This window comes from Cavia porcellus, unplaced genomic scaffold (genome assembly GCF_034190915.1).
Source record: "Cavia porcellus strain 051 isolate PalLab524CR breed Dunkin Hartley unplaced genomic scaffold, mCavPor4.1 scaffold_28, whole genome shotgun sequence".
Taxonomy (NCBI): Eukaryota; Metazoa; Chordata; class Mammalia; order Rodentia; family Caviidae; genus Cavia; species Cavia porcellus.
In genome coordinates, this window is record NW_026947511.1 from 27,496,819 (window position 1) to 27,524,667 (window position 27,849).

The 27,849-nt window shown below is 38.1% G+C and overlaps 1 protein-coding gene across 1 annotated transcript in view; it reads left to right on the forward strand.

Annotated features, from left to right (window-relative positions):
• Ddx21 (DExD-box helicase 21) overlaps positions 1–18,972 on the forward strand; it is a 31,003-nt gene extending 12,031 nt beyond the window's left edge. Inside the window, exons 8-15 of the mRNA XM_005005308.3 lie at positions 2,125–2,274; positions 2,714–2,875; positions 4,524–4,643; positions 5,513–5,586; positions 9,082–9,241; positions 12,753–12,887; positions 14,351–14,395; positions 14,782–18,972. Coding sequence (XP_005005365.1) covers positions 2,125–2,274; positions 2,714–2,875; positions 4,524–4,643; positions 5,513–5,586; positions 9,082–9,241; positions 12,753–12,887; positions 14,351–14,395; positions 14,782–15,048 — 1,113 coding nt within the window. The 3' untranslated portion in view covers positions 15,049–18,972. The remainder of the gene's footprint in view (positions 1–2,124; positions 2,275–2,713; positions 2,876–4,523; positions 4,644–5,512; positions 5,587–9,081; positions 9,242–12,752; positions 12,888–14,350; positions 14,396–14,781) is intronic.
• Positions 18,973–27,849: the final 8,877 nt, after the last annotated feature.

A 27,849-nucleotide genomic window follows, 5' to 3' on the forward strand; every position in this document is an offset into this window, starting at 1 on the left:
AGTTGTTCAAGGTACAAAAATGGAACATGTAAAGTGGAAATTCAAACAGACTGCAAATATTCTAATCAACTGTCCAACAAAAACTTAGTAACATGGTTGTCAATCCTATACACTTAAACATTCATGCAGTTATCCATATCTTCATTTATGTTTAGATTAAACAAACTAAAACAGGTTAAAATTACTCTGAACAAAGAATAATAGTTTTGCTGGATTTCACATCATGACACTCTGATCAGCACTGGGTACTGTAGTGTCTTCTTTTTAAAACTGAATTTAAACAAAGACTTAAAAAAAACAAAATGGGGAGAAATAATACATAATTTCAAAGAAAAATGGTAAATCACTAGTTGATTACAGATTGTCTTCTTACAAATAGTTATTCGAGATACTAAAGTGGAGCATATAAAGTGGGGGTTCAAACAATGAGACTGCAACAAGTTCTGTTCAACTATCCAACAAAAACTTAGAAATATGGTTATCAATCCTATACACTTAAACATATATGCAGTTACCCATATCTTCAATTATGTTGACTTTGAATAAACCCAAGCAGGTTAATATCACAAAGAATAACACTATTGCTGGGTTTCACATTATGACACTGCAGGATCAGCACTGGCTATTTTAGTGTCTGCTTTTCTTCACAGTATCTATTCATTTCATCAGTTGTCATAAGATCTGTTTATAGATTCTACACATGTATGAGTCTTAACATGTATTTTTTTTTTAATTTTGAAAGTAGTAAAAATGCAATAGCACATTACAGAACAAAGCCAATCAAGACAATGCAATGAAATTGGTACAGGATTTCACAGTAAGATACTGGGATAGTAGTAATAAGTACTATGGTATATATCTTTAACTTAACAATATCTTTCCAGTCAATTACATATTGTAAAATCAAACCAAAAATAGAACATTGTAAAACCAATTGAGAATACTGAATAGAACAAAAGAAACATAACAAAACAGTGAAAACAACCTATGCCTTCAAACAGAAGATAGAAGGAAATCCCCCATATTTGCTATACTGCATATGGTTGTCCTCCCAAGAGATGTTGAAACATCTATCCCCAGTAACTAAAGGGGAAGGGGGCAAGTGGGAGAAGGGTGCTTGATTTTCAGCTTGCATGGCAGTAGGCTCACAGGTATTGGTAGTCTCCAGGCCCAAGCTGCAGGTGCTTACCAAGAGGGCGGATGAATAAGCTGCCTGAGTCCCTCCATGGCCGGATCTCTGGAGCTCTGTTCCGATCATACTGCTTTTTACATTAGTGGTTTATTTACAGTAATACTTTAGTTGTTGAACTCAATGCTTGTCAAAGTTGTATTTGAACACCAAAAAGTTCAAGAACTAAACATTTTCCCATAAGAAATAATGGAAAACCAATTAATTGGTTTGTTTGTTTTTTGAGTTTTGTTTTTGTTTTTGGTACTGGGAATCAAATGCAGGATCTGGTGCTGAGATACAGTCCCAGCCCAATTAATTAGTTTTGTAACCTAAAAATTATATATTTATTTTTCCAAGGCTTTAGCAAATTTTGAAATGTTTTCTTTAACTCTGTCATGGTTCTCACAGTTTTCCTCTTAGCTTTGCTGCTGATATCACTAAGTGGTACCACGGTTATGATATTTTACACAAAGTGCCAAAAAATAAAAAGCACAATGACAACAACTGTTTTAACACACCTAGTTGAAGCTCTATCTGTCGTCTGGATGAGAGTGGTGCTTAGACTGAGGATCATCCCTTTGTGTCCACAGTGAGATACGATGAGTGACTGTCAGCCCATACAGGTTTTTTTTCAAAGTCAGATTTTTCGTTCAACTATTGAGCAGAGTTCCACCAAGTGGATTTTTTTTTTTTTTTCCTAATTGATCTTTGCTGTTCAAGTAGTGGAAAGTTTGAGCATTATGCCATTCGACAACAAAGGTATCATAGCTGTGTTCTGTTGAGGTAGCAGCAGTCTGCTCTATCAGACTTCAGCAGTTTTTTGTTTTGTTTTGTTTTGTTTTTTCTTGTACCAAGACATAGATTATTAGAAATTTTTTTTGGCTGTTAGAATTGAGCAGGTTTTTTTAGGTTCTAGAAAGCTGTTACTAATAGGTGGTGTTTCTTCTCAAAAGCACCTGGCTATCAAGTGCCACTGGACACAGAGAGCAGCAGTTATTGGAGATGTGATCCGAGTATATAGTGGCCATCAAGGGCGCACTATTGTCTTCTGTGAAACCAAGAAAGAAGCCCAGGAGCTGTCACAGAATGCATCAATAAAGCAGGTGGGTCCTTCTTATTCCTGAGAAGCTGGGGCATCAACAGACTGTTGTCACCTTCAGTATGTCTGCTGAATCTGTTTTTCATTCATTCTGTAACTTCCAGTTTGTTTTAGGTTAGAAGTGAAAGGAGTCTTGTTTCTAAGTATGCATGTTAGTGTTTACTTAATCCATCAGCCTTACCTTACAGATAGGAAAGGATGGTGAAGCACTGATCATTTAGGTTTAGCTACTTTTGTGTGGTGTTTCCAACTTTAGTATCATTAGATTTAATGGCTGAGGATTTAGAAATAATATTTGTCCATGTAAGAAAGTATATGTTTAATCTTCCCCTTTTGTAATATTCTTGGCAGGAGTGTCACTGAAATATGAATGTCTTTTTTAGGACTAATTCAGCATATATTGTTGGATCTGGTATTCTTAGGCCAATTAATTTCTTTGGTAGGATGCCCAGTCATTACATGGAGACATTCCACAGAAGCAAAGGGAAATCACCCTGAAAGGTTTCAGAAATGGTGATTTTGGAGTTATGGTGGCAACCAACGTTGCTGCACGTGGATTAGATATCCCTGAGGTTGATTTGGTTGTGCAAAGCTGTCCGCCAAAGGTACGTATTTTATACCTAGATTTTATTTTGTTGCTTTTGGATATTAAAGCAAAGTTGTTATGCTTATTTACATGTGGTTAGTAGTAGCAATTTCTTAAGTGCTGGCATGTAAGGGTAATTGAAGTTGGTGGAACTTAGATTGGGGGTGAATGTAGGATATGCAGATGTTATGAGCTAATAGAGACTAGAAGAGAGAAGAAGCCTGGACTCAACAACTTCTGTGATTCTAATTGTTGAGATTTGTGGATTATGGAACCTTTTGGGGAGGATCCTAAGCAGTTTACCTGATGTAGATGGTGGTTATATAAATAAAAGTCAGTCTAAGCAAGTCTGTTCCCAGCAGTACCAGTGTGGCTTTTCCCAAATCCCTCAAATTAAAGGTTGCTTCCAAACTGGATATGGGTGACATGTGACTAATCCCAGCCATTCAGGAGACTGAGGCAGGTGGATCGAAAGTTGCAGGCCAGCCAGGGCTCAGTGGCATAGGCACCAACCTGGTGAGTGTAAGGTCCTGAGTTCAATTCCCCAGTAGCAAGAAGGAAAGTTCAGACCATCGCAGACAACTTAGACCCTATCTCAATTTTAAAAGTCTTTATATTTATTTGTTTGTTTATTGTCTTTCATTTTTATCAGTACCAGGGATCGAACTCAGGACTGCCTGCTTGCAAGGCAGGCGCTTATGCCACTGAGCTAAATCCCCAGCCCCTTTAAAAGTCTTTAAAAGGCACCGAGGATATAGCTTAGTGCTTCCCTGGGTTCAATTTTGAGTACTGCTTTCCTCCCACTGCTTACAGTACTGGGATGAATTCGTCTTTTTAACTTTTATTAAACTCAGTGTCTTATTCATGCTAGGAAAGCTTAAGAAGTCTATTGCAGAAGTATGTGACATTGTCTCATGAGCCTGTAGATTTGTCTTATCCAATATGGTAACCATCTGCCACATGTAGCTGTTGAACACTTTTGAGATGTGGATAGTCTAATGGGCATGTGTTTTAAGTGTAAAATGTACACTCATTTTTTAAAGTGGGTCTTTTGGGGTATTATTTTACTATGGTCTCTGGCCTTTGAAGATTTATGAAAAAAGATATAAAAATATCTTAGTTGAAAGCTGGATCTTAATTGGGAGCCAGGCATGGTAGCACATGCCTATAATCTCATCACAGGAGGCTGAAGCAGGAGGATTTCAAGTTTTAAGCCAGTGAGACTTTTGTCTTAACCAGGGGAAAAAATACTTGTTGGTAACTTATATTTCTATAGGTAGCATATTGAATTGATAAGGTTTTAGGTGTATATATAGTTAAATATTTGAGGGGTTTTAGTGTATTTTTTTTTTTTGGTACTGGGAATCGCTCTCAGGACCTCGTGCTTGTCAGACAGGTGCTGTGCCACTGTGCTGTATCCTCCGCCCTATATATACTGTTAAAATGAATTAATTTAATCCTTTCATTAAAACTTATTATGGCTATTTGAAGTTGAATTATATACCTGCCTCTGTTGGGTACATGCTATCTAGAAACGGTGCTGAGTGCAGATTTGCTTTGAGTGTTAGTGTCCTTCTCCCTCCCTCTGTTGGTCTTTTCTGACTGGGTTTTCTGGACTGCTAAGGCGTGCTCCTCCTTACTGTACCACTCACATTTTGCTTTGATAGGATGTAGAGTCCTACATTCATCGTTCTGGGCGGACGGGCAGAGCTGGAAGGACAGGGGTTTGCATCTGTTTTTATCAGCACAAGGAAGAATATCAGTTAGCACAAGTGGAGCAGAGAGCGGTAAAATAATTTTCCTGTTATCCTTCAGTTGTGTTCTAAAGTCAGTCTTTGGTTTCTTTATTTAAGTTTTATTTCTTGTAAGTTTTTTGATTTCTACCATTTGGCCATGACTGAAAGCTTATTAGATATGTATGTTTTTTATAACTTTGTATTTTATAAGAGTTTATTTTTTAATCAAAGTGGAAAGTGATTTTAAGATAACATGGACATACCAAAAATATTTAATCAGAGTAGGAGTTTTGGGGATTGCTTTGAAACCAAAAGGATAAGGGAAGGGAGAGTGTTAATTTTCCTTACAGAATTTAATGTAAGGAGATGCTTCGTTTCCTAGTAGGTGAAGCCTGACCTCGCAGTTGCCCTGAAGTGGGCTGCCCTTAGTGATTTACAGAGTGCGGTGAGTGGTAAAGACTTCACAGTTCACAGCCCAGGGAGCATTACCAGGACAAGGTGATCAGTTGTCCCTCAAAAGTCACGAGTGCCATCTAAGCATAACTGTACTGATTTCTTAGTTTTAGTAAGTGTGCCTCTCAGTGCCGTGGAGTGTTATTAACTGAAATCTGGTGCAAGCTATATAGGAACTCTGTACTGTCTGTACAGTTTATATGTACATCTAAAACTTAAAAGCTTATTTAATAAAAAAATAAGAATCAGGGTATATCTTATATGGGTTCTACATGGTGAATGTGATCATTTTGTATATCTAAACTGTACCAGTAAACTTGATGATAAAAAACCAAAAATAAGAGCTTTTTTAATGTAACAGTTTATTTGTAATGTAACATAGTGTTTCATAGTTACAAAATTATTAAGAACTTAACTAATCTTCATGGAAATGACTAATGGCTATTACTTTGTGGGTTTTCTTATAGGGAATTAAATTTAAACGAATAGGAGTCCCTTCTCCAACAGAAATAATAAAAGCTTCTAGCAAAGATGCTATCAGGTATGTTCCCCACTGTCACTAAGGTCTGTGTCGGTGGTTGTGCTGTGTGCTATCACAGTACAGACCTGGCCCTTTTCTTTGAAACTGCTAGGGATCAGAGTTAATGTTCTATAGTTAATATTTCTAACAGTTGAGAATCTGCTTATAAAAACACTCAGGCTGTCTAAGTAGAATTTGATCAAGTATGGCCTTATCTTTGTCCAGCTTAGTATATGTTAGACTTTTTTTGTTTTTGTGTTTGTTTGGGTACTAGGAATTGAACTCACAACCTTATGCTTGCCAGGCCAGCACTTGTACCCCAGAGCTATGTCCCTGGCCCCTACATTAGAAATTTAAAGAATGGTATCTCAGATGTGTCAGTACTTCCCATCCAATGATTGAATGATCACAGATTTCTCTTTCAGATAATTCCCTGCATGGGAGAATAAAAACTGAACTATCGATTTATTTATTATTTATTTATTTGTGGTACTGGGGATTGAACCAAGGGCCTCATGTGTGCTATAATTCCAGCCTTGTATTTACTTCATTGTTTGTAAAGGAAGCAGGGTTTTGCTATAGTTCAGGCTGGCCTTGAACTTGTAATCCTTTTGACTCAGCTTCCAGATTACTGAGATTATAGCCATGAGCCACTATCTCCAGCTCCCATCCGCCGCCACCCCTCCCCCCTTTTTGGTCTTTTTCTTTTTTATTGATACCGGGGATTGAACTCACAACCACACACTTGCAAGGCAGGCACTTATGCCGCTAAACTAAATCCCCAGCCCCTCCCTGCCCCTTTTTAAAAGTTATATTTTGAGCCAGTGTCTCACTAGGTTAATTCTGGCTGACCTTGAACTTAGGGTCTTGGGGTTATAGGCTTGTGGTACCATACAAGGCTTGATTATTTCTTTCAAGTTATAATAGACAGCTAGATGGTGAGGAGTTGGTTAACCGTCAGTGTAGGTGGTACAGGATTTAGAAGCAAGAGCATTGTTTTGTCGGGTGGTCCTGCATACTGGAGGATTTTAGCTGGTTTGGATCCCTGACTGTTGTTGCCACTGTGCAGCATACTCTTAGAGGTTATAGAAACAAAAAACCATTTTCCATCCACCTCCTTGTGATGGGCTATATCCCCTGCTAAGGAGTATCTGAGGGTGAGAATCATTCTTAGAGTGCTTTTCACATTTACTATCATAGATATGTCAACTACTAATGTTTAAAAGGCTTCAGAGAACCTTTGTGATGACAGGATACTTGCATTAAAAGAGAACTGGACTTGACCACAAGCATCAGTCGCCTCTTGCCTTAGAGAGCAACAGGCAAAATATAGGAGGATAAATGCTCCCATGAGCCATATCTAAAAGGGTTATTCAGGAAAGAAAAGAGGGAAGAAAGCACGAATAATCATGAGCTTGAAATTTATGGGTGTAGTTGTCCTCAGGCCAGTTGACTGAACTCAGAATACACAAGAATTATTTGGAACCAAGGATGGCAGTGCATGATTATCATCGCAGCACTCTTGGAGGCTAAGACAGTGAGTTTGAAACTTGCCTTTGTGCAAGTTACGAGGCCCTGCCTCAAAAAATAAAAGGCTGTGGATAGCTCAGTGGGGCTCTAGATTAGTTCCCAATACAGGGGGTAGAATTACCTGGTCTGTAAATGTGTCTATTGAAAATTTTAAAAATAGAGGGAGTCTAATGAAAGGAAATTTTGAATGTTTATAATAGCTTGGTAAAACTGCAAATGAAATTTGTTTTTAAATAGTGACATTTATTGGAAAAGTAAAAACGGGAGGGCAGGTATGGGAAGAAAAAAAGTAAAAACAAAGGGCAAGAGAAACTGGCTCTGTAGAGTAAACTTGGGGCAAATAAAGGAAACAAACAGTTCACCCTGAGAAACATGGGGCAGGCTGTCTGGGGAAATAGCACAACACGGCTTTTTCTTTTTCTTTCTTCAAAAGTGGTTGTACAGGTGAATGGGTTCATTTTATCACAATAACTCCCCATTACCACCTTGCCCCATCCTCACTAGTTCCATATTTGGGGGTTTAGTGCATATATTTTGCTAATATCCATTCCCCCATGCTTTTGATGGTGTTTCAGCTTTGAAGTTCTGGTACTATATAAAGTTGTTCTATATTTATAGCTTTGTTTTACTTTGTTTTTTTGATTAAGGTATTGTTATATAGCTTGGACTGGCCTTGAACACACTGTGTAGCCCAGGCTGGCCTCAAACTTGTGGTAATCTTTCTGCCTCAGCCTCTTGAGTGGTGGAATTACTGGCAGTGCCACCACTCCTAGCTACTCCCTTATACTTTGAAGAGTCTTACAAATAAGACTCCAAGGGTACCAGTTTGGGAGGTACTTGGGACTCAATGGCTAGGAAGGAAAAAAGACAAAATGTGGGTAGATTATGGAGATAGTCTCTTAAGTGATAGCCCTGTCACCAGAGAGTATGATCTCTCATCAGTGAGGTGTGATTACTACCAAGATAATAGTACCTCCTAATTAAATACATAGTTTCATAAAAATTCTTGTCTTGACACCAGCCTGCGTACCTGTAATCCCAGCACTGAGGGAAGTTGAGGCAAAAGGATCAAAGTTGAGACCAGCATAGACAGTTTAGTGGGACCTGTCTTAAGATAAAAGTAAAGAGGACTGGGAATGTAGCTCAGTGGTAAGAGTACTTTTGAATTTGCTAATATCATTTAAAAAGCTCCTATTGTGTTAAACCTGATTTGAAGTATATTTTATTTCAAGATGTAACTGAAGTTATGTTCTGACTCTAAAGTAATATGCTTATAAAAACAAAAGCAAGGAGTCTTGGTGCATGTGTATAACCCGAACATTTGGGAAGCTGAGGCAAAAAGATTGTCATGAGTTCGAGGCCATCCTGGATTATATAGTAAGACTGTGCCTCAAAAAATAAATAAATAAAGGGGCTGGGGATTTAGCTCAGCGGCATAAGCGCCTGCCTTGCAAGCAGGCAGTCGTGAGTTCGATCCCTGGTACCGATAAAAAGGAAAAAGACAAAAAAGAAAAAAAAAAAAGACATGTGAAAAAAAATAAATAAATAAAACAAAAATTGACATTATTCTATTTACTTATTTTTGCAGGATGGGGATTGAGCCCTAGGGGTCTTTCCCAACCCTTTTTAAAATTTTTTTAAAAATTTATCATTGAGAAAATGAATGATAGGATATCCATAAGTTGCCCAGTGTGGGCTGAAACTTGAAATCCTGGTGTAGCTTGTCAGAGTGCTGGGATTACGAAGTTTGACATTACTTTTGCTTGTTGGTTTCTGAAAACCAGGATTATAGACAAGCCCCACCACACATAATTGTATCACTGATTTTAATGGCAGTGTGGCATTCTATTGTGTTTTCATTTTTCTGCTTATAATGAGACCATATTAATGCACAGTTTAAAATTATTGGTACTTCTTACATATTACATGTGATGCTGTGGTGTTGTCTACTGACCTTTTTCTTAACAAATATACTGTCAAACCCAGGCTTTTGGATTCTGTGCCTCCTACTGCCATTAGCCACTTCAAACAGTCAGCTGAGAAGCTGATAGAGGAAAAGGGAGCTGTGGAGGCCCTGGCAGCTGCGCTGGCCCACATTTCAGGTGCTACATCAGTAGACCAGCGCTCTTTGATCAACTCAGAGGCGGTAAGCTTCTATACTTCATAATTTGGGGTTTGAGCTGCAAGGATTCATTTAAACTTCACAGTTTATATTTTCTCAAGAAGGTGCTAATTGTATTTTACTGTTTTCTAACTTAAAATCCATAGAGACAAAAGGGATTGGATGGCAGGGACTGCAGGTGGATACACCCTAGGCTGTTTGTGGAGATGAGTATTCTACAATTCAAGATAGTTGCAAAGTTTTTTTTAAATTTAAAAACCCAAATTTTCAAAACAAGATAAAAGAGGGTAATACTAGTTAATCCATTGTGTATTGTTATCTTTAGTTATTAAGAGTACAAGGTAGCAGCATTTAATTGTCCAAACAATACTAACATAAATCTTAGCATAACCTTGTTTTTGTTTTGTTTTTTGCACCGAGGATTGAAGTCACAACCTGGCATATTTTTTTCTATGTATATATTTTTTTTCTTCTTTTCTCCATTCCCTCATCCCAGTTTTTCTTTCCTTTTGAAGCTTCTTCCCATTTTACAGTATCTATTGTGTATTTTGGATCTTATTTACTCCAAGTTTCTCACACTAGGGAGACAGGCAGTACAATGTTTATATATGTGTGTCTAGTTTATTTCACTTCTGAGTATGGTCTCTAGTTGCATCCATTCTCTAAAAATGTTTCAAGTTTATCCTCCCTTATAGCTGAGTAGTACTTGATCCAATAAGAAAACCACATCTTTTTTATCCATTCCTTGGTTGATGGGCATTTGGTTTGTTTCTAAGGTCTATTATAAATTGTGCTGCTATAAACACGGGTGCACATATATTGCTATAGTACGATGTTTTTAATTCTTCTGGGAAGATACCCAGAAGGGACTAGTTGGGTCGAATGGGACCTCTCTAATCCTACTTTTTTGAGATATTCCTAGTGGTTGCACCAGTCTATACTCCCACCAACACTGGAAAAGGGTTTCTTTTTGTTTGTTTGTTTTTTGTTTTTGTTTTTTTGGGAGAGGGGTTCCTTTTTTTCCCCCTGCAGCCCTTTCAACATTTGTTACTGGTTGATTTTTTTTTTTTATAGGATGAGGCACAATCTCTGTTTTAATTTGCATCTCAAATGACTGGTGATATTGAACATTTTTGCATGTATTTACTGTATTTCTTCATCTGAGAAGTATGTATTCATCTCAGATGCCTTTTTTGTTTTGTTTTGTTTGGTCTTTTCCCTTTTTATCGGTACCGGGGATCGAACTCACGACTCCCTACTTGCAAGGCAAGCGCTTAATGCCTCTAAGCTAAATCTCCGGGGCCCCCCCCCCTTTTTTTTTTTTTTAGTTCTTTGTATGCATAATCTCATGCCATGACCCATTTGACTCTTGAGGTTCTTGGGACAAAGCATTATGAGAGGATGAAAAGAGAAATAAAAGATAAAGCTGGGGTCAGGTAGAGGAAGCCTTATCCTCCTGATGGGAGGGAAGGAACTGCTCAACCATTATAGCACATTTATTTATATAATCCATACATTCCTGAAAAAGAATGTTAATTTTAACCCCACTTCCTAGCAACTTGTTTGCCTGGCTGGCCTGGGTCCCTTGACTTCTTGGTGCTGGAACAGCTTGTTTATGTAGCTTGTTTTGGGCCCTCTGTGTTCTCAAGCCTGGCCTTGTTTTATGTGATCAATCCCCAGCTTCAGTGGCTCCCTGCGTTCTTGAGAGTAATCAAACTTTTTCTCACATTGTGGATTGTCTACTTTCTTGTTCAGTGATTTCTCTTGTGCAAAAGCTCTTTTGAGATCCTAGTTGTTGATTCTTTGTGATAGTTCCTGTGCAATTGGAGTTTTGTTCTATAAAGTCTTTGCCTACATCAGTGTTTTTTAGTTTAGTGCGTGTGAAAGATATGGGTCCAATTTTAAACTTCAGCATGTGCAGAGCAAGTTTTTCCAGCATTATATATTAAAGAGGCTGTCTTCCAGTGAATGTGTTTGGCATCTTTGTCAAAGATAACATGGCTTAGGGTACCTGGAGTTGTTTCTGCATGTTCTGATCTGTTCCGTTGATCTGGATTTTTTTGCCAGTACCATGCTATTTTTATTACAGTTAACTTTATAATATAATTTCAAGTCAGATGTTGTGTTACCCTGCCTTGCCTTTGTTGCCCAGAATTGCCTTTGCTATTCTGTATCTCTTCTGGCTCCAGATAACTTTTAGGTTTTCTCTAATTCTATGACATAATGCTATTGGAATTTTGATTGGAATTGCATGAAAACCATAATGATTGCAAACTTTTGAATGTATTTTAAAACTGCAGAGTTGCACACTGAACATGCATACACATAAATGTTACATCATTTTACCATCATGGAAACCTTAGAAGATGTATGTCAGGAGTGTCTAGTGCACTCTGAACCCCGGGAAGAGGCCCATACACACCAGATCGGGACACGGGGGTGCAGCGCGAGGAAAAGAAACAGAGAGACACGACAATTGCAACTGCACTATACTGTACTGTACTGCACGCTAAGTCTTTATTCCAGGATTCTTTTTTTTTTTTTTGTCTTTTTCATTTTTATTGGTACCAGGGATCGAACTTACGACTGCCTGCTTGCAAGGCAGGCGCTTACGCCACTGAGCTAAATCCCCAGCCCCCAGGATTCTTATATAGTAAACCGGATCAACTCACAGAGCACAGACGATTAACTAGTGAAAAAGCATTCTTTGTGACAAGCTACAATGTGACAGACTACAATGTTTATCTAAACTATCTAAGTTAAGCAAACAAGCAAAACCAGTTCTTCTAGCCCCTCTAACCCAGGAGGAACTTCATTAGCCCAAGAATGTTGTTAATTATGTTTGTTCCTAGTGTCACAATGGTGGCCACTTCCTCATGACTCTGCAAAACAAAGCCAAGTCACACAGCATGGGTTGGGGGGGGAACATCCCCACTGAGAACAGGCATTCCTGTCCCACCTCTGTCTCACATACCCGGGGCTATTGTTTACTGCAGGTCCCAAGGGGGCCAGGGCCTTCAAAGTGACTCCTCATCCCCCACAGATGTATGCTTTTATTTCCTTTGTATTATTGAAGTGGTGAATTTTTTATTGAGATAATTATAGATTGATTTGTAGTTGAAAGGCATAGCTACACATGCCTGTGAATCTCAGCATTTGGGAGGCTAAAGCAAGAGGACTGCTGTGAGTTTGATGCCAGCCTGGGCTATATAGTAAGGTCAAGGCCAGCCTGGATTGAATAGTGAGACCCTGTCTCAAAAACACCACCAAAAATGAAAAGAGACATAACATAAAAACCCTTTGTACACTGCCCAGTTTCCCTCAATGATAAGATTTTAGAAAACTGTCACAATCAGGATATTGACATCAATAAAAAGCCATCAGTCTTAATAAAAATTACTTGGTTTTACATGTGCTAAATGTGTGTGTTGTTTGCCTCTAGAGAAAACTGTTTCAGAAATACTATGGAGTTGTGAGGATGTTTATACTGTAGGCTTGTTTTTTAGACTGATTTTATTCTTCTTTCTTCCATAAGGGTTTTGTGACCATGATCTTGCGGTGCTCAATTGAAATGCCAAACATCAGTTATGCTTGGAAAGAACTTAAGGAGCAACTGGGTGAGGATATTGATTCCAAAGTGAAGGGAATGGTCTTCCTCAAAGGGAAGCTGGTAAGGCCTATATGTTCCCGTCGTGACCTCCCATGGGTTCAGTGGCTTAAAGTCTTTCCTTCCTAAACCTGAGAAGCTTCATTATATCTTTGTGGAAGAATGAATGAGAAGGGCAGATAATGCCCAACTAAAACTATAAAAATCATTTTGATTTTGAGGGACTCCTAAGGGATATCAGGTTTGTCCCAAAGGTAACATGAAATTGCTTGTGGAGATAAACAGTGTGCTCCAGACAGGCAGTGAGCTGTCTTCAGTGAGTTGAAGATAAGCCTGTCCCAACTTCTACTCATTGCCAACACCCTTTCCTGCAGCTGAGCCAAATATGCCATGCTTTCTCATCCAGAGTGCAGAGTGAGCCTACTATATGTAGCATTTTGCCTTCTACAGTAACCTTTTTTTTTTTTTTTTTACCAGTGACCGCGCTTATGCCGCTGAGCTAAATCCCCAGCCCCCTACAGTAATCTTTCTGACTCAAGTTTAAATCTTACTGTGAAGCTTCTCTGGTCCTTCCAATCAGTCATCCTTTTCTGTAATGTAGAATTGTTAAGGCTTCATACTCATTCAGGCAAGTTTTACCAGCCCACATTTGCTTGCTAAGAGCCTCCAGAGCAGTGTGGCCTACTCCAGGGCAAACTACTGTCTAGTTGTCTGTGTACCCCAAGGAATGAATGCCTGACGTAATACGCTTAAGCCCTTCATATGTGAATGAAGGGTCGTGAAAATGGTGGAATCCATCAGTATGCCTGGTTTATAAATCAGGGGAATTTTACTGGCAACAGGGAAAGGAAAATACTTAGTATCAAAAATTGCATGTTATATTTACCAGAAAATCAATACCCTCTCCAGTTAACTGGGTGAATTAGACAAGTCAGCCAGGCTCTTTCCCTCAGATGTAAAACAAAACTAATAGCTTGTCCTCACTACCAGAGTGGGGTCCATATGGTGGTACTCTGGATTCCTGACTTAAAGGGAAACTTGTCCCAGTATCTGAAGCCTTGTCCAAAATAAACCTTTCCTCTCTGTTTTTAAAAAGTAGTTGATGGGTGCTGGGGATTTAGCCCAGCAGCATAAGGGCTTGCCTGCGAGCACGAAGTTGTGAGTTCAATGCCTGGTACCAAAAAAAAAGTAGTTGATAGCTCCTTGAGGGTTAGTACTGGGACAAGAATATGTATAGTAGTCAGAAGGCTGCAAATCATTCCGAGTCTTCAAAAATATTCCTTGACTTTGTGCTATTATGCTTTTGGGAGTTAAAATGTATTGATTGGTCTTGGGTTAAAGTGATCTGAAGTTAGTGCCTGGTGGGTTTTTCTCCTATAATAGCTGATATTTTACTATATCATGGTCTTGGGTTAAAGTTATCTGAGGTTAGTACCTGGTGGGTTTTTCCCCTATAATAGCTGATATTTTACTGTATCATTTAATGTATGTTGGTCAGATTAACTGCTATTTGCTTTGATTTCTAGGGCGTTTGTTTTGATGTCCGTACTGCTGCAGTTACAGAAATACAGGTATTTTCTCTTGGATTTTATAAAATGTTAAAACTATGAAAATACAGAATGATAGGATAGAACACAGCAAGCAGTTATAATCCTTTTTCTAAAAAACAGCTGACAATTCAAATTTTCATACTCTTTTTCCTTTTTATTCTGCACATATTTAGTACTGCTGTGGGAAATGCAACTGTACCTAACATAATGAGGCTATTTTGTCAATTGTGGTACTGGCATTGGATCATGAGCGTATCTCCTGGTTATTTTGAATCAGCAACTTTTAAAGCACTTGAGTTATAAAATATGTTGTTTAAGGAAATAGTAGAAATGTGTTTCTTCATGTCGCTTAAACTCAAATTTAATTAAAATCAAAATGCATTGAAAGCGAAACCTTCTCTCTACAGGAGAAATGGCATGACTCAAGACGCTGGCAACTTGCTGTAGCCACAGAACAGCCAGAGCTGGAAGGACCACGGGAAGGATTTCGAGGCCCCAGGGGTCGGGAAGGTGGCCGTGGCTTCCGGGGACAGCGAGACGGAAGCAGAGGCTTCAGGGGACAGCGGGGAGGAAGCAGAAACTCCAGGGGACAGAGATCAGGAGGTGGCAATAAAAGTAACAGATCTCAAAACACAGGCCAGAAGCGGAGTTTTAGGAAAGCATTTGGTCAGTGATCAGAAGTAGAGGAATTACGTGGCAGAAACGAAAGTGTTCAGCAACATGGAACTGAATGCTATTTTTCACACAATTTCATTTGATCACCGTCATTTGTAACTATTGCTGTTGCTTTTTATCAGGTTTTCATTTGAAAAGGAAAATGAATTCATTACATCTAATATATTGTCTAGATTATAAAATAAAATCAAGCACATATCTGCCTATACTGTACTTGTAAGTTAATCTTTTTTTTTTTATTTTTTATAATGTAGTGCTAGGAATTGAACCCAGGGCCTCATACATGCTAAGCATGTGCCCTACCACTAAGTTACATCCCCACCCCGCAGAGTATTTCCTAATAGTAGTGTCCTTCCCTAAAGTAAATGCCTTAGGGAAGCAGCAATCTCTGGAGGACCACTTTATCCTTTGAAAGCCAAAGCTTTCATCTGTAATTGGCATTCATTGACCTCTTGCTATAATTACTTGTGTGGTCTTATTACAGGTCTTCTGAGAACTGATGCAAGACAGTGTTTTGAAACAAGATTTTAAACTTACTTAAGCTTTAGTAATTTTTGCCAGTATATGCTCTAGATTTGGAGGGTGAAGTATTCTGTATAGATTACCCACATTTGTGCACGTTTTGATATGCTTTTAACTCCTCATGGTAATTCATGCTTCGTTGAACGCTTCACAAATAGTGTATATAGAAGTACATTTTAATGGAAAGCCAGTGACTAAAAAAAGGAATTTCAAATGTATAAGATGGCTCCATTGCTTTCTTTAGGGAAGAGGCCGAATAAATCGTGTAAATGGTTGTGCTCCACTTCTTCCTGTTGGAAGATGAATGTTGTTTACCAAGAAGTAATTAAAGGAAGTGAGGGAGCAGTCTTTTTTTTTTTTTTTTTTTTTTTTTTTTTTTTTTTTTTTTCCTCTCGAGAAAGTTTTTATGTTTTACACCTTATGGGACATACCTAAAATATATATAAATTCTAATACAGAAAATGTTGTCTTTTCAGATTATCTTGAAATCTCATATTTTTGTGACTGAAATTAGATCTTGACTTATTAGCAGATCATCTGGGGAAAAGTTCAAAGGCTTCTAATTCAGCAGTAGCTTCTCTTTTTATTTATGCTCTTTTCCAACTCTTGCTGTATCAAAGATCTGCATCACTCTATCACAAGTTTGTTATTTGCCCTTTCCAGCCTCTTCTGAACATTGTTGAGCTCACTAGACAATGGTTTGTTAGGTTTGCGTTCTTTTGTCTTTTTGAGACAAGGTCTCACTATGCAGCTCAGGCTGGCCTTGAGCTCACTTTTTAACCCAGGCTAGTCTCGAACTCACAATGATCCTCCTGCCTTAGCCTCCTGAGTGCTGGGATTACAGGCGTGAGCCACCATGCCCAGCAGTTTTCCAGTTGAATTTTCATTTTATGGAGCTCTGATTCCAGGTTTTGGATTCTGTCTTCCATTTGTCACAGAGGTATTGTTACTGTCTCTTAACTGCTCTGAATGTTCTTGACCTGTTACTTGTGTCAGATTGGTATGTAACAGGTGTTTCTGAGCACGTTCCATTTTTCCTGCTTGCTTTTTTATTTTAACTTTTAAACTCTCCAATTTAAATTCTCCAATTCAAGCCTATCTAGGTCTTGCATTTTTTTCACAACATTGCAAAGCTCTTGTGTGCTGATTCTGTGCTTCTTTCAACTGATTGATTTCTTGCAGTCTTCAATTCCTTACCAGGTGTTATAAGAGAAATTTGAGGCTTTGCTTCAACTTCTTGAAAATATTCAAGACTTTTTCTCGTCTAGTTTTCTTGCAGTCTTCAATTCCTTTCCAGGTGTTATAAGAGAAATTTGAGGCTTTGCTTCAACTTCTTGAAAATATTCAAGACTTTTTCTCGTCTTGTTTTTTTGAAGCCTTGAATTCCTTTCCAGGTGTTATAAGAGAAATTTGAGGCTTTGCTTCAACTTCTTGAAAATATTCAAGACTTTTTCTCGTCTTGTTTTCTTGCAGTCTTCAATTCCTTACCAGGTGTTATAAGAGAAATTTGAGGCTTTGCTTCAACTTCTTGAAAATATTCAAGACTTTTTCTCGTCTTGTTTTTTTGAAGCCTTGAATTCCTTTCCAGGTGTTATAAGAGAAATTTGAGGCTTTGCTTCAACTTCTTGAAAATATTCAAGACTTTTTCTCGTCTTGTTTTTTTGAAGTCTTGAATTCCTTTCCAGGTGTTATAAGAGAAATTTGAGGCTTTGCTTCAACTTCTTGAAAATATTCAAGACTTTTTCTCGTCTTGTTTTCTTGCAGTCTTCAATTCCTTACCAGGTGTTATAAGAGAAATTTGAGGCTTTGCTTCAACTTCTTGAAAATATTCAAGACTTTTTCTAAGGCAAGTCTTAAATTGCCAAGTTCTCTTTCTTGTAGTATTTCTTCAGGTTCTAACTGCAGATTTACTTCTTTTGCTTCTCTTAGCTCCTTCTGAGGTTTCCTCAGTTTATTTTCAGATTTTTTACTTTTTCCTTTCTGCTCCTCTCCTGGAATCTTCAGATACCAAGGTCTTCTCACATTGAGGAGACGGTGACTCGCTACCCTCTGAAGGTGTTTCAGATGGCTGAGATAAGTCATCAACGTCATCCACAGCACTTAGCTGCTTTTTGACGTTGCTTATTCCATTAGAGGTTTTCTTGGCAGACCATCCTCCGTCTTGGACAGTGTCTTGTAATTTGCAAACACGCTTCACTTGTAGAACAGCAAACAGGGTTCAGGCCTTCTTAGACACTGAGGAAGTCACAGATTCTGTGGAGTGTCACCATTTATTTCTAAGCAGTCTTACATTGCTGAAGAGTATGTCAGCACCTTAATGTATATCAAGAGGTTAACGTCTAGTGGGTAGCATGGGGTCCTTTTTTATATAATCATGGGAATCTTGGCAAGTTTTAGAGGAAAGATAAAAGTACATGGTTTGTCTCATTTTCATTTACTTTGAACAACCAAAATCTATGCTCTGATTTCTGCTCTGTAACTCTGACTGCCTGTTATTTGAGCACCTTACAGAAAGGGCCCTGATAACCTACCCAGCACCTGATCCTGAGGCCACACCCTTTTTCTGTGTGAACTTCAGTGTAAGCCTCAAATACTGACCAGGTGTCTCCTGTCCTCTTGGAATTCTCTTGGCTTTTATTCCTTGGTCAACTTGTCAGTTTTAGTGCTTTATTCCTGTCCCTCAAGCCATAGGGAATTAGGAGAAATTTTGGGTGATAGCCTATCCACATGTGCCTTGTGGGTTACAATTTATTAGATTCTGGTTTTGTCCAAATGCTGGGCATGCTTTTTTGGTCTTTTTGAGACAGGGTCTTGCTGTGTAGTTCTGGCTGGCCTTGAGCTCACTTTGTAGCCCAGGCTAGTCTCTGAACTCCCAATGATCCTCCTGCCTCAGCCTCCCGAGCGCTGGGATTACAGGCGTGAGCCACCATGCCCGGCATGCTTTAATAACAACCAAAACATTGTAAAATTTCGATAGGAGTAAGTGGTTTATAAAGGTATGATAACTGGGCAATCAGGTATAAAAAGTTAGAGGGAAGGATTAATAGCAATTTCACCTTATACAATCTGTTTTTTAAAAATATGTGGGTGTTTCATTAAGTGAAGGTAATGTTTCTTCTGGATCCAAGAACCATATTTGTAAGTCTGTAGTTCAGCTTCTCTTTGGTTTAAATGGGCTTATTGGACTAACCTGAAAACACTGTCATTTTTACTATTTTCTACAGAGAAAATATTTTCCAATTTATGTGTTAAACAGCTAAATGGACATGAATTACAACCATTTTTTTTATGTTGGGGCTATTTGTGCAGTGGTTTCTCTAGTTGTACATAAGTTTTTACTGTAAAATTAGTTAATGTATAAAAGACTACTTTTGCCATAATAAAGATACTAGTGCTTTGTGGTTTTGGTGTGTTTTTTATTTTCTTGACTGAGAATTGCTTGAAACTTGAATACAAAAATAAAAGCTGGGGTGCCAAGGATTTAGTTCAGTGGCATAAGTGCCTGTGTAGCAAGCACGAGATCATGAGTTCAATCCCTGGTACCAAAAAAATAAAAATAAAAGCTGGGTATAAAACTCTAGGAACAAAACGTTAAGTCTGTACTTGTCTATTGTTTAGGATACATTTTTCTAAAGGTAGAATTGCATGGTAAAAGTAAATGTAGTTTAGATTTTCTGCAACTTGCTCTTCAAATTTATATTTATGACCTACATTTTATGAAAACCTGTTTTCCCACAGCTCTGCAAAACTTGGTTTTATCTTGTGTGCTAAGCACAAAGTAAAACGCTATCATTTTTCATTTTTGTCCCTTTTTAACTGCAGAATGTTTTTCACATTTTTATGTCATAGTTGAAGTGATTGATGAATCCATATTGTTCATTGAATAATCCATCTTTTTCTAGTTTTTAGCATACTATATTCACTGTCTATGTTCATTAGAGAAAGCTGTTTCAAGTAACCTTAAAATCATTGTTAGGTTTCTCTCTGTTGGAGTGTAATAGAACTGGCACATTAAAATATATCGCTGAAGGCAGGCATGGTGGTACATGGCTGTACTCAGCAATTGGGAGGCTGAGGCAGGAGGATCAATTGAGCCTGGGAGTTCAGCACCCTACCACGTGTCTCAAAAAAAGGAAGTTAATGATTCTGTGAGAATGTTCTATTTATATTTTTTAGGAAATATTTTTAATTTTTACTTTAGTTTTAGACTTACAAAAATATTTGTTAAATAGTTCTAAGGTGCCAGAGGTTTCGCTCACTGGCTCATGTGTTTGCCTGGTAAGCATGAGGTTGTAAGTTTGATCTCTGGTACCAAAACAAAAAGTAGGACTTCTTGGAGGCTGGGGATTTAACTGAGTAGAGTAAGTGCCTGCCTGGCAAGCACAAGGTCATGAGTGTGATCCCCACTACCATTAAAAAGAAAATTCATCCACTTTCCATCAGTGTTTTTAAAATTTTACATACCCATAGCATAATTATCAAACTAAGACATTACTAAAGTACTATTAAGCTATTGACTTAATCCATGTTTTATCAGTTTTTATGCTGGTGTCCCTTTTCAGTTAGAAGGTTTGATGTAAGAGCCTGATATGTTTAATTGTCATAACTCCCAATCTATTAAGAGAACCTGGTTTTTTGTCTGTCTTGATATGCTTAATGTCATTAACTGTTCCAGGTATGAGTTACACCTGATTGATGCTAAAACAAGTAGGTAGAAGTTTGCAAAATAAGCTGTTTATACACCCTCAGAATAACTCCTCATAATAATTTTATAGAGAAGAGCCTGACAGATGCTTAAAGTGATCAAGATTATTATCACCAGTAGAAGATTGATGTCATACCTTTATAAGATGGACTAAAAAGGCATATTGCCTTTCTGGGCTTGTCTGGAAAATCCTCAATTTCATCATGAAAAAAAGTAACCCACATTGAGGGCAAAGTACCTGATCAGTAGTAGCCAGACGTGGTAGTGCAAGCCTGTAATCCCAGCACTCAGAAAGCTGAGGCAGGAGAATCACCATGAATTGGAGGCTAGCCTGGGCTTCATAACCTAAGCCCAGTCTGAATTATATAGTGAGACTGTCCCCCCACCCCACTAAAAAAACAAAAGTGTGGGGGATGAGGTGTCACTTTGTAGGCCCAACCCCCTCTAACCTGTAATTTACAATAGCCCCCCTGGTATGCGAGACGGAGGTAGAATAGGAATGCCTGTTCTCAGTGAGATCTCTCACCCTCTGGAATCCATACTGTGAGCTGGCTTTGTTTTGCAGAAGTCTTGAGGAAGTGGCTGGCCACCCTTTGTGACACTAACAGCAGACAAATTAACAACATTCTTGAGCTAATGAATTTTTTCCTGGGCTAGAGAAGTTATGAGAACTGGTTGTGATTATTTACTTCACTTAGATAGCTTTAGAATAAACATTGTAGTCTGTCACGTTGTAGCTTGCCACAAAGAATGCCTTTTCACTACTTAATTATCTGGGCTCTGTGAACTGATCGGGTTTACTATATATGAATCCTAAAATAAAGATTGTGCGTGCAGTGCAGTGTAACGCGGTGCAGACAGTAAAGGTGCCGTGTCCTGTCTTCCTTTCCGAGCACTGTACCCCCCGTGTCCCGATCAGGCGTGTGTGCGTGTTTACCTTTCCCGGAGTTCAGAGTGCTCTAAGACACTCACGACAAGTGGCGCCCGAACAGGGACTCCGAAGGTCGCTTAGGAAGGTAAGTATAATTTTATTACGGGGAAATGGGACAATCTGCTTCCTCTCCTTTCTTAAAAATTCTTAAACATTTATTATCTATATATGGCATATCGCTCAGGTCAGCTGACTTGGATATGTGTATTGATACAATTAAAGAATATAATCCTTGGTTTCCAGATGAAGGAACTTTGGATGTAGAAGTATGGAGGAAGGCAAGGGTTAGTATAGAAAGGGCTATGCAACAGGAGGAGAAGATTCCTTTACGTTTTTGGGCTATTTGGTCGGTTGTGTACTCTTTATTAAAAGCTATGGAAGATGAACATATTGTAGAAAATCTTCAACTAGAAATTAAGCCAGTTATTCAGGAATTGCCCCTCACAGAGGAGGAGCAGAATGTAGTTCAAAATGACGCTATCGCTTTAAGTAGTGAAAAGGCGTCCAAACCAAAAGTAAAATCCGCTACAGCCGACTCAGCTTTAGCTGCCGCAGCAATATCAAATTATGACAATCGCCCAATTTTACAGGCTATACAGCATTTAACACAAGAGGTGAAACAACTCTCCGTTAAGCAGAACCCGCCTGTAGTTCCCTCTGCACCTCCTCCATCTAACCCTAATTGGAGTAAAGCCAAGCTAGCTTTGGCTGATCTACCAAAATTAGGGGATTCTGACGAGGAAAAGCCTGCCTTTGCTTTCCCTGTAATCAGGCCGCAGCCAATAGATGGAGCGGCAGTTCCCCCTAGATGGGAAGCATTTAATATGGATGATTTAGCAAAATTAAAAAAGGCTGTAACCCTTTATGGCCCTCAGGCTCATTACACTAAAGAATAACGTCGGTAGCAGATCAGTATGGTAATCTTGCTCCTTATGATTGGAAGGCCTTGGCCAAAATTCTTTTAAAAGAGCCAGAATATTTACAGTGGCACATGTGGTTTATGGAAGGTTGTGCGGAAAAGGCAAGACAAAATGCTGACGATCGAGATCCTAATATTAGACTCATTTCTTATCCGATGCTCTCTGGTACAGGTTTCTTTGATACTGTTGAGCATCAGGCAGGAGCTCCAAGAGAGATTCATGCTCAATTAAAAAGTATTGCTTTAGAAGCTTGGGATAAAATACGGCCTAAAGGATCAGAATATGGATCTTGGGCTAAAGTTCTGCAAGGAGCCAATGAACCGTATGTTGAGTTCGTTGCAAGACTTCAAAATGTTATAGAAAAAACAGTAGTGGGACAAGACTTACAAGAGCATCTCTTAAAAATGTTAGCTTTTAAAAATGCTAATGATGAATGCAAAAGGGCTTTAATTCCAATAAAAGATACTGGAACGATTGACAGTTTTATAAAACAATGTAAAGATTTAAATTCAGAATCTAGGAGAATGCAACTGTTTGCTGAAACCATGGCAACCACGTGGACTAATTGGCAATCTAAAAAGGAACAGTCTTTAAAATGTTTTAATTGTGGTCAGATAGGACATGTAAAGAGGGCCTGTCCAAAACTTGTAGGCAATGATCAAAAAAAGAGATCTAGAGCTCCTGGCTTATGTCCAAAGTGCAGGAAGGGAAATCATTGGGCTCGTGAATGCAGGAGTAAACAAGTTAATTCAGCTGAACAGAAGGGAAACGGGAGAGCGGGCCCTACCCCGGGCCCCGGACAAATCAATGGGGTAAATCTACCGTATTCTCCCTACAGCCAGCCACCCAACACAGCGCCGCAGTGGACATACCAGCCTTAAAAGATGTAGAATTAAGAGGAGGACAATCTCCCGTGAGAATTCCTACAGGAATTTTTGGTCCCCTGCCTGCAGGAACTTTTGGCTTGCTCACGGGTAGATCTAGCTTAAATCAAAAAGGCATTACTGTTCATTTAGGAATTATAGATGCAGATTATACTGGAGAAATTCAAATTCTGATGTCCTCACTTACAGATTATAAATTATTAAAGGGAGAACGTATAGCTCAACTCATTTTACTGCCTTATATCCCAATAGGATCCTCTGTTGTTCAGCGAACAGGAGGGTTCGGCAGCACTAACCCTATTAATGTAATGTGGACAGCTAAATTATCTCAACAACAACCTCTTATTAATATTTTTATTGAGCATAAAAAAATTCAGGCTCTTATAGATACAGGCTCGGATATTACTATTGTTAAACCTACTGATTGGCCTTCTCATATTACTTATACTATTATTCCATGTAATATAAAAAGAGTAAGTAAAACTCCAGTAAATACAATTGGACAAGCCACAATACATATACATATAAAAAATGAAGAGGGTCAAGTTGCTGTTATTAAACCTTATATCTTAGAGGTGCCAGTTTCTATTTTAGGAAGAGATATATTAAAACAATGGGGAGCTCATATACATTTTTAATATGTTTCTACAGCTTAGGGAAATGAATCCTTTAAAGCTTAATTGGAAAAATGATGACCCAATTTGGATAGATCAGTGGCCTTTGACTACTCAAAAGTTACAGGCAGCACAGGAATTGATTGATCAACAACTTTCTCTACATCACATAGAACCATCCACATCTCCTTGGAATTCTCCAATATTTGTGATAAAAAAGAAATCAGGCAAGTGGAGACTTTTAACGGACTTTCGTGCTGTAAATTCATCCTTATTTCAAATGGGAGCCCTTCAGCCCGGCATTCCTTTACCCTCAGCGCTCCCTGCTGGTTGGTTTGTATATGTTATAGATTTACAAGATTGTTTCTTTAACATTCCATTACATCCAGAAGATAGAAAACGGTTTGCTTTTTCAATTCCTCAAACAAATTATCAAAGACCATATCAAAGATATCAATGGAGAACTTTACCCCAAGGAATGAAAAATTCCCCAACTATATGTCAAATTTATGTTGATGCAGCATTAAAACCAGTGCGTGCACGATGGCCTCAGGTTTATACGGCTCATTTCATGGATGATATTTTATTCTCATATAGTGATAAAAATGTTTTAAAAGATATTTTAAAAACTTTACCTCAATATTTTTCTCCGTTTGGACTTGTAATAGCACAGGATAAAATTCAAAAAAAAAAAGTTAGTCATTATTTGGGATATATTCTTACTAGACAAAAGGTGATTCCACAAAAAATGTCTATTAGGAGAGATAAGTTATCCACTTTAAATGATTTTCAAAAATTATTAGGGGATATTAATTGGCTTCGTCCCACACTAGGTATTCCTACCCATGCATTACAGCATTTGTTTGCTACTCTACAGGGCTCTTCAGATCCATCCAGCCCTCGTTCTTTAACAACAAAAGCAGAACAAAAATTACAGTTTGTAGAACAACGAATTAAGGATGCATTTTTAATTAGGATTGATCCTAAATTGCCTCTAACTTTATATATTATTAATACTTTTCAATATCTCTCTGCAGTTTTAGGTCAGAATGCTATGCCAGTAGAATGGGTATTCACTAAAACTAAGCAATCTAAAAATGTCACACCGTATATCGATATGATTGCAGCTTTAATTATGAATGGTAGAGCTCGTTCTATAACTTTGATAGGAGAAGATATAAACAATATAGTTATCCCTTTAACTAAGGAACAATGAAAATATTTGTTGTCAATTACTGAAACCTTACAAATTGCTTTAACAGATTTCATGGGAACTTTTTCATATCATTTTCCTAAAAGTAAATTATGGGATTTTTTTAGACGTCAACAATTTGTGGTTAATACCTTACTAGCTGTACAGCCAATTCCATAAGCTTTGACTATATTTACAGATGGATCTAAAAATAAAGCTGCATATTGGACTCAAAAATCTTACTGGGTACGTCAGACAAATTTTAACTCTGTACAACAAAATGAACTTTTTGCTATATTGCAAGTGTTTTTAGATTTTCATAACCAACCTATTAATATAATAGCCGATTCAGCCTATTCTGTTGGAGTAGTGACAAATATCTATTCAGCTGTGTTATATTCTAATAAGCCTGCCTTATTGTCTTTATTTCAAAATTTACAAATACATGTTCAAAAAAAAAATCATTCTTATTTTATTACTCATTTACGTTCTCATTCTCAGTTACCCGGACCATTAGTATCAGGTAACAATACAGTGGATTCCTTAGTTATGTTCACTACACCCGTTGAAGAACATCAATTTAATCATGCGAATGCAGGACATTTGCATCTTAAATATAAGATACCTTTTACAAAAGCTAAACAGATTGTAAAAGCCTGCCCTATTTGTAGACCATTACATTTAAAAATTATTCCCGCAGGTGTCAACCCTCGAGGAACTCAACCTAATGAGTTATGGCAAATGGATATTACACATGTACCTTCTTTTGGTCAGCTTTCTTATGTACATGTAGTTATTGATACCTATTCTTCATTTCTATGGGCTACTGCTCAACAGGGAAAATCCACTAAAAATGTTATTGTACATTTATTGGAGACTTTTGCAGTTATGGGAATTCCTTCTAAAATCAAAACAGATAATGGACCTGCTTATACTAGCAGAACATTTAAACAATTTTGTGCTCTCCATAATATTATTCATATTACAGGGATTAAATATAACCCCCAGGGTCAAGCTATTGTTGAAAGAGCACATGGCACTCTTAAGTTGCAAATTAAAAAATTAAAAAGGAGGAGTCAGGAGGATATTCAGATACCAATACTGTTTAAATTGCAAAACAGTCCAAAAACATTACTGCATCAAGCATTGTTTATTTTAAATTTTCTCAATTTACCACAAGGTGAAATATTAACAAGAGCTGAAAGACATTTCGAACAGCAACAACAGCCTTATGTGATTAATGAACCTATTTGGACTAAAACAGCCCCAGAGACTGAATGGGAGAAGGGCACACTGCTCTATAAGGGGAAAGGTTTTGGTTATATCTCCACAGAAAATGGAATTCAGCAGTGGGTCCCTGGACGATGGATCAGGATCCGTGCCTCCAGACCCTGTTCGCCAGCCCCGGAGACAACTCCCCAAGGAACCGGAACCGTGCCTTCAGAAGCGAGCGCGAAACCAGCTAGAGGCTGAAGATGCTGAGCTTGTTCCTGTCGCATCCATGGCCAGATTACAGCTAAGAAATTCCCGCCGCTCACAGCGACCAAATTTAAATCCCCTCCCTACATGGGGACAATTAAAGAAATTGACCATAGAAGGGCAACGGCTTGTCCTTCAAGCAGGAAAGCCTTTAAACCCTGAAAACTTGTTTTTAGCTTTATGTGCCTTGCTCACTGTTGCATCGGGGACTGAGGTACCTCCACATTCGTACTGGGCATATATTCCAAATCCCCCTTTATTAGAACCTGTAAAATGGGGAACTAATGATATTTTACTTTATACCACACCTAGAGAAATTTTGTCAGCACCGTGGGCTGATTTAACCCCCCACAATCAAGATGATGGGACATTATTCAATTTTACTTATTATGGTAATCAAAGGCCTATTTGCATTGGGGAACCGCCTTGCATCCCTCTGGGATGGCAGTATTGGATTCAACATGGAATAAAAGCAGGCAACAAAAGGACAAGGCTTCAAGCCTTGGCTGCTCAAACCTTTAATGTTACCTGGAGAAATTTAACAGCACCTGATACAAATACATTTCCTGTATGCCCTGAATTCACTTATAAAAATATTTCTTATAATCCCATAATTTGGCAACTATGTATGGGAAAATTTGCTAAAAATATTGATGGGTATATTATTTGGGGACCATTTGGAAAATTCGTTAATGGATGTGCTGAATGGAATGAGACAAGATGTAATCTCTCTGTTGTGTATAGTCTTCCAGATCCAAAGAAAATAACTGACGGAGCTCCTATCCTGCCTCAAAAGACGTCTCTTTTGTGGTGGGGAGATGGTGGAATCGCTAACCCTGCTGTTGCAGCCGAAGAATACCCTCATCACCTTCAAAATCATATTTGAAAGATTCCAGCCGCTATGCAACCTGTAACCTTGTACAATGTTTCCTATTCAGGGACTAGTCGATCTGTATCTACTACTTATAATTTTACTAGGTTTAAAATGTATAATATTACTGTTTGTGCACCTCTGCCTTATGTCTTTTTAGTGGGAACTTTTAATTTTACACATTTTTCTTGTACTTGTTTAAATTGTCAATTGTTTACATGCTTAAATAGCACACTAAATTTCACTAAGCCTTATACAGTTATGCTGTTACAACAAAAAACTCATATTTGGTTGCCTGTAAATTTAACTCGACCATGGTCTCAAGACCCAGTAATTTCTGTTACTAATAAATTTTTTAAACATCTGTTAAAACGTACAAAAGATTTATTGGAATAGTGGTTGCTGTACTGTTAAGTCTGATAACTGTAGCCTCCCTAGCAGCAGTCTCAGAAATAGCTTTACAAACCTCTTTGCAAGAAAAACATGTTGTAAAATTATGGCATGAAAATTCTCATGAACTTTGGTTAACTCAGTGGCAAATAAACGCCAAACTACAACAACAAATAGACCTCCTTAAACAAACAGTTGAATGGATGGGTAGAAAAATATTGGCTCTTCAGCATCAAGTGTTTTTAAAATGTGATTGGAATTCAACTACTTTCTGTATAACCCAACGACCTTA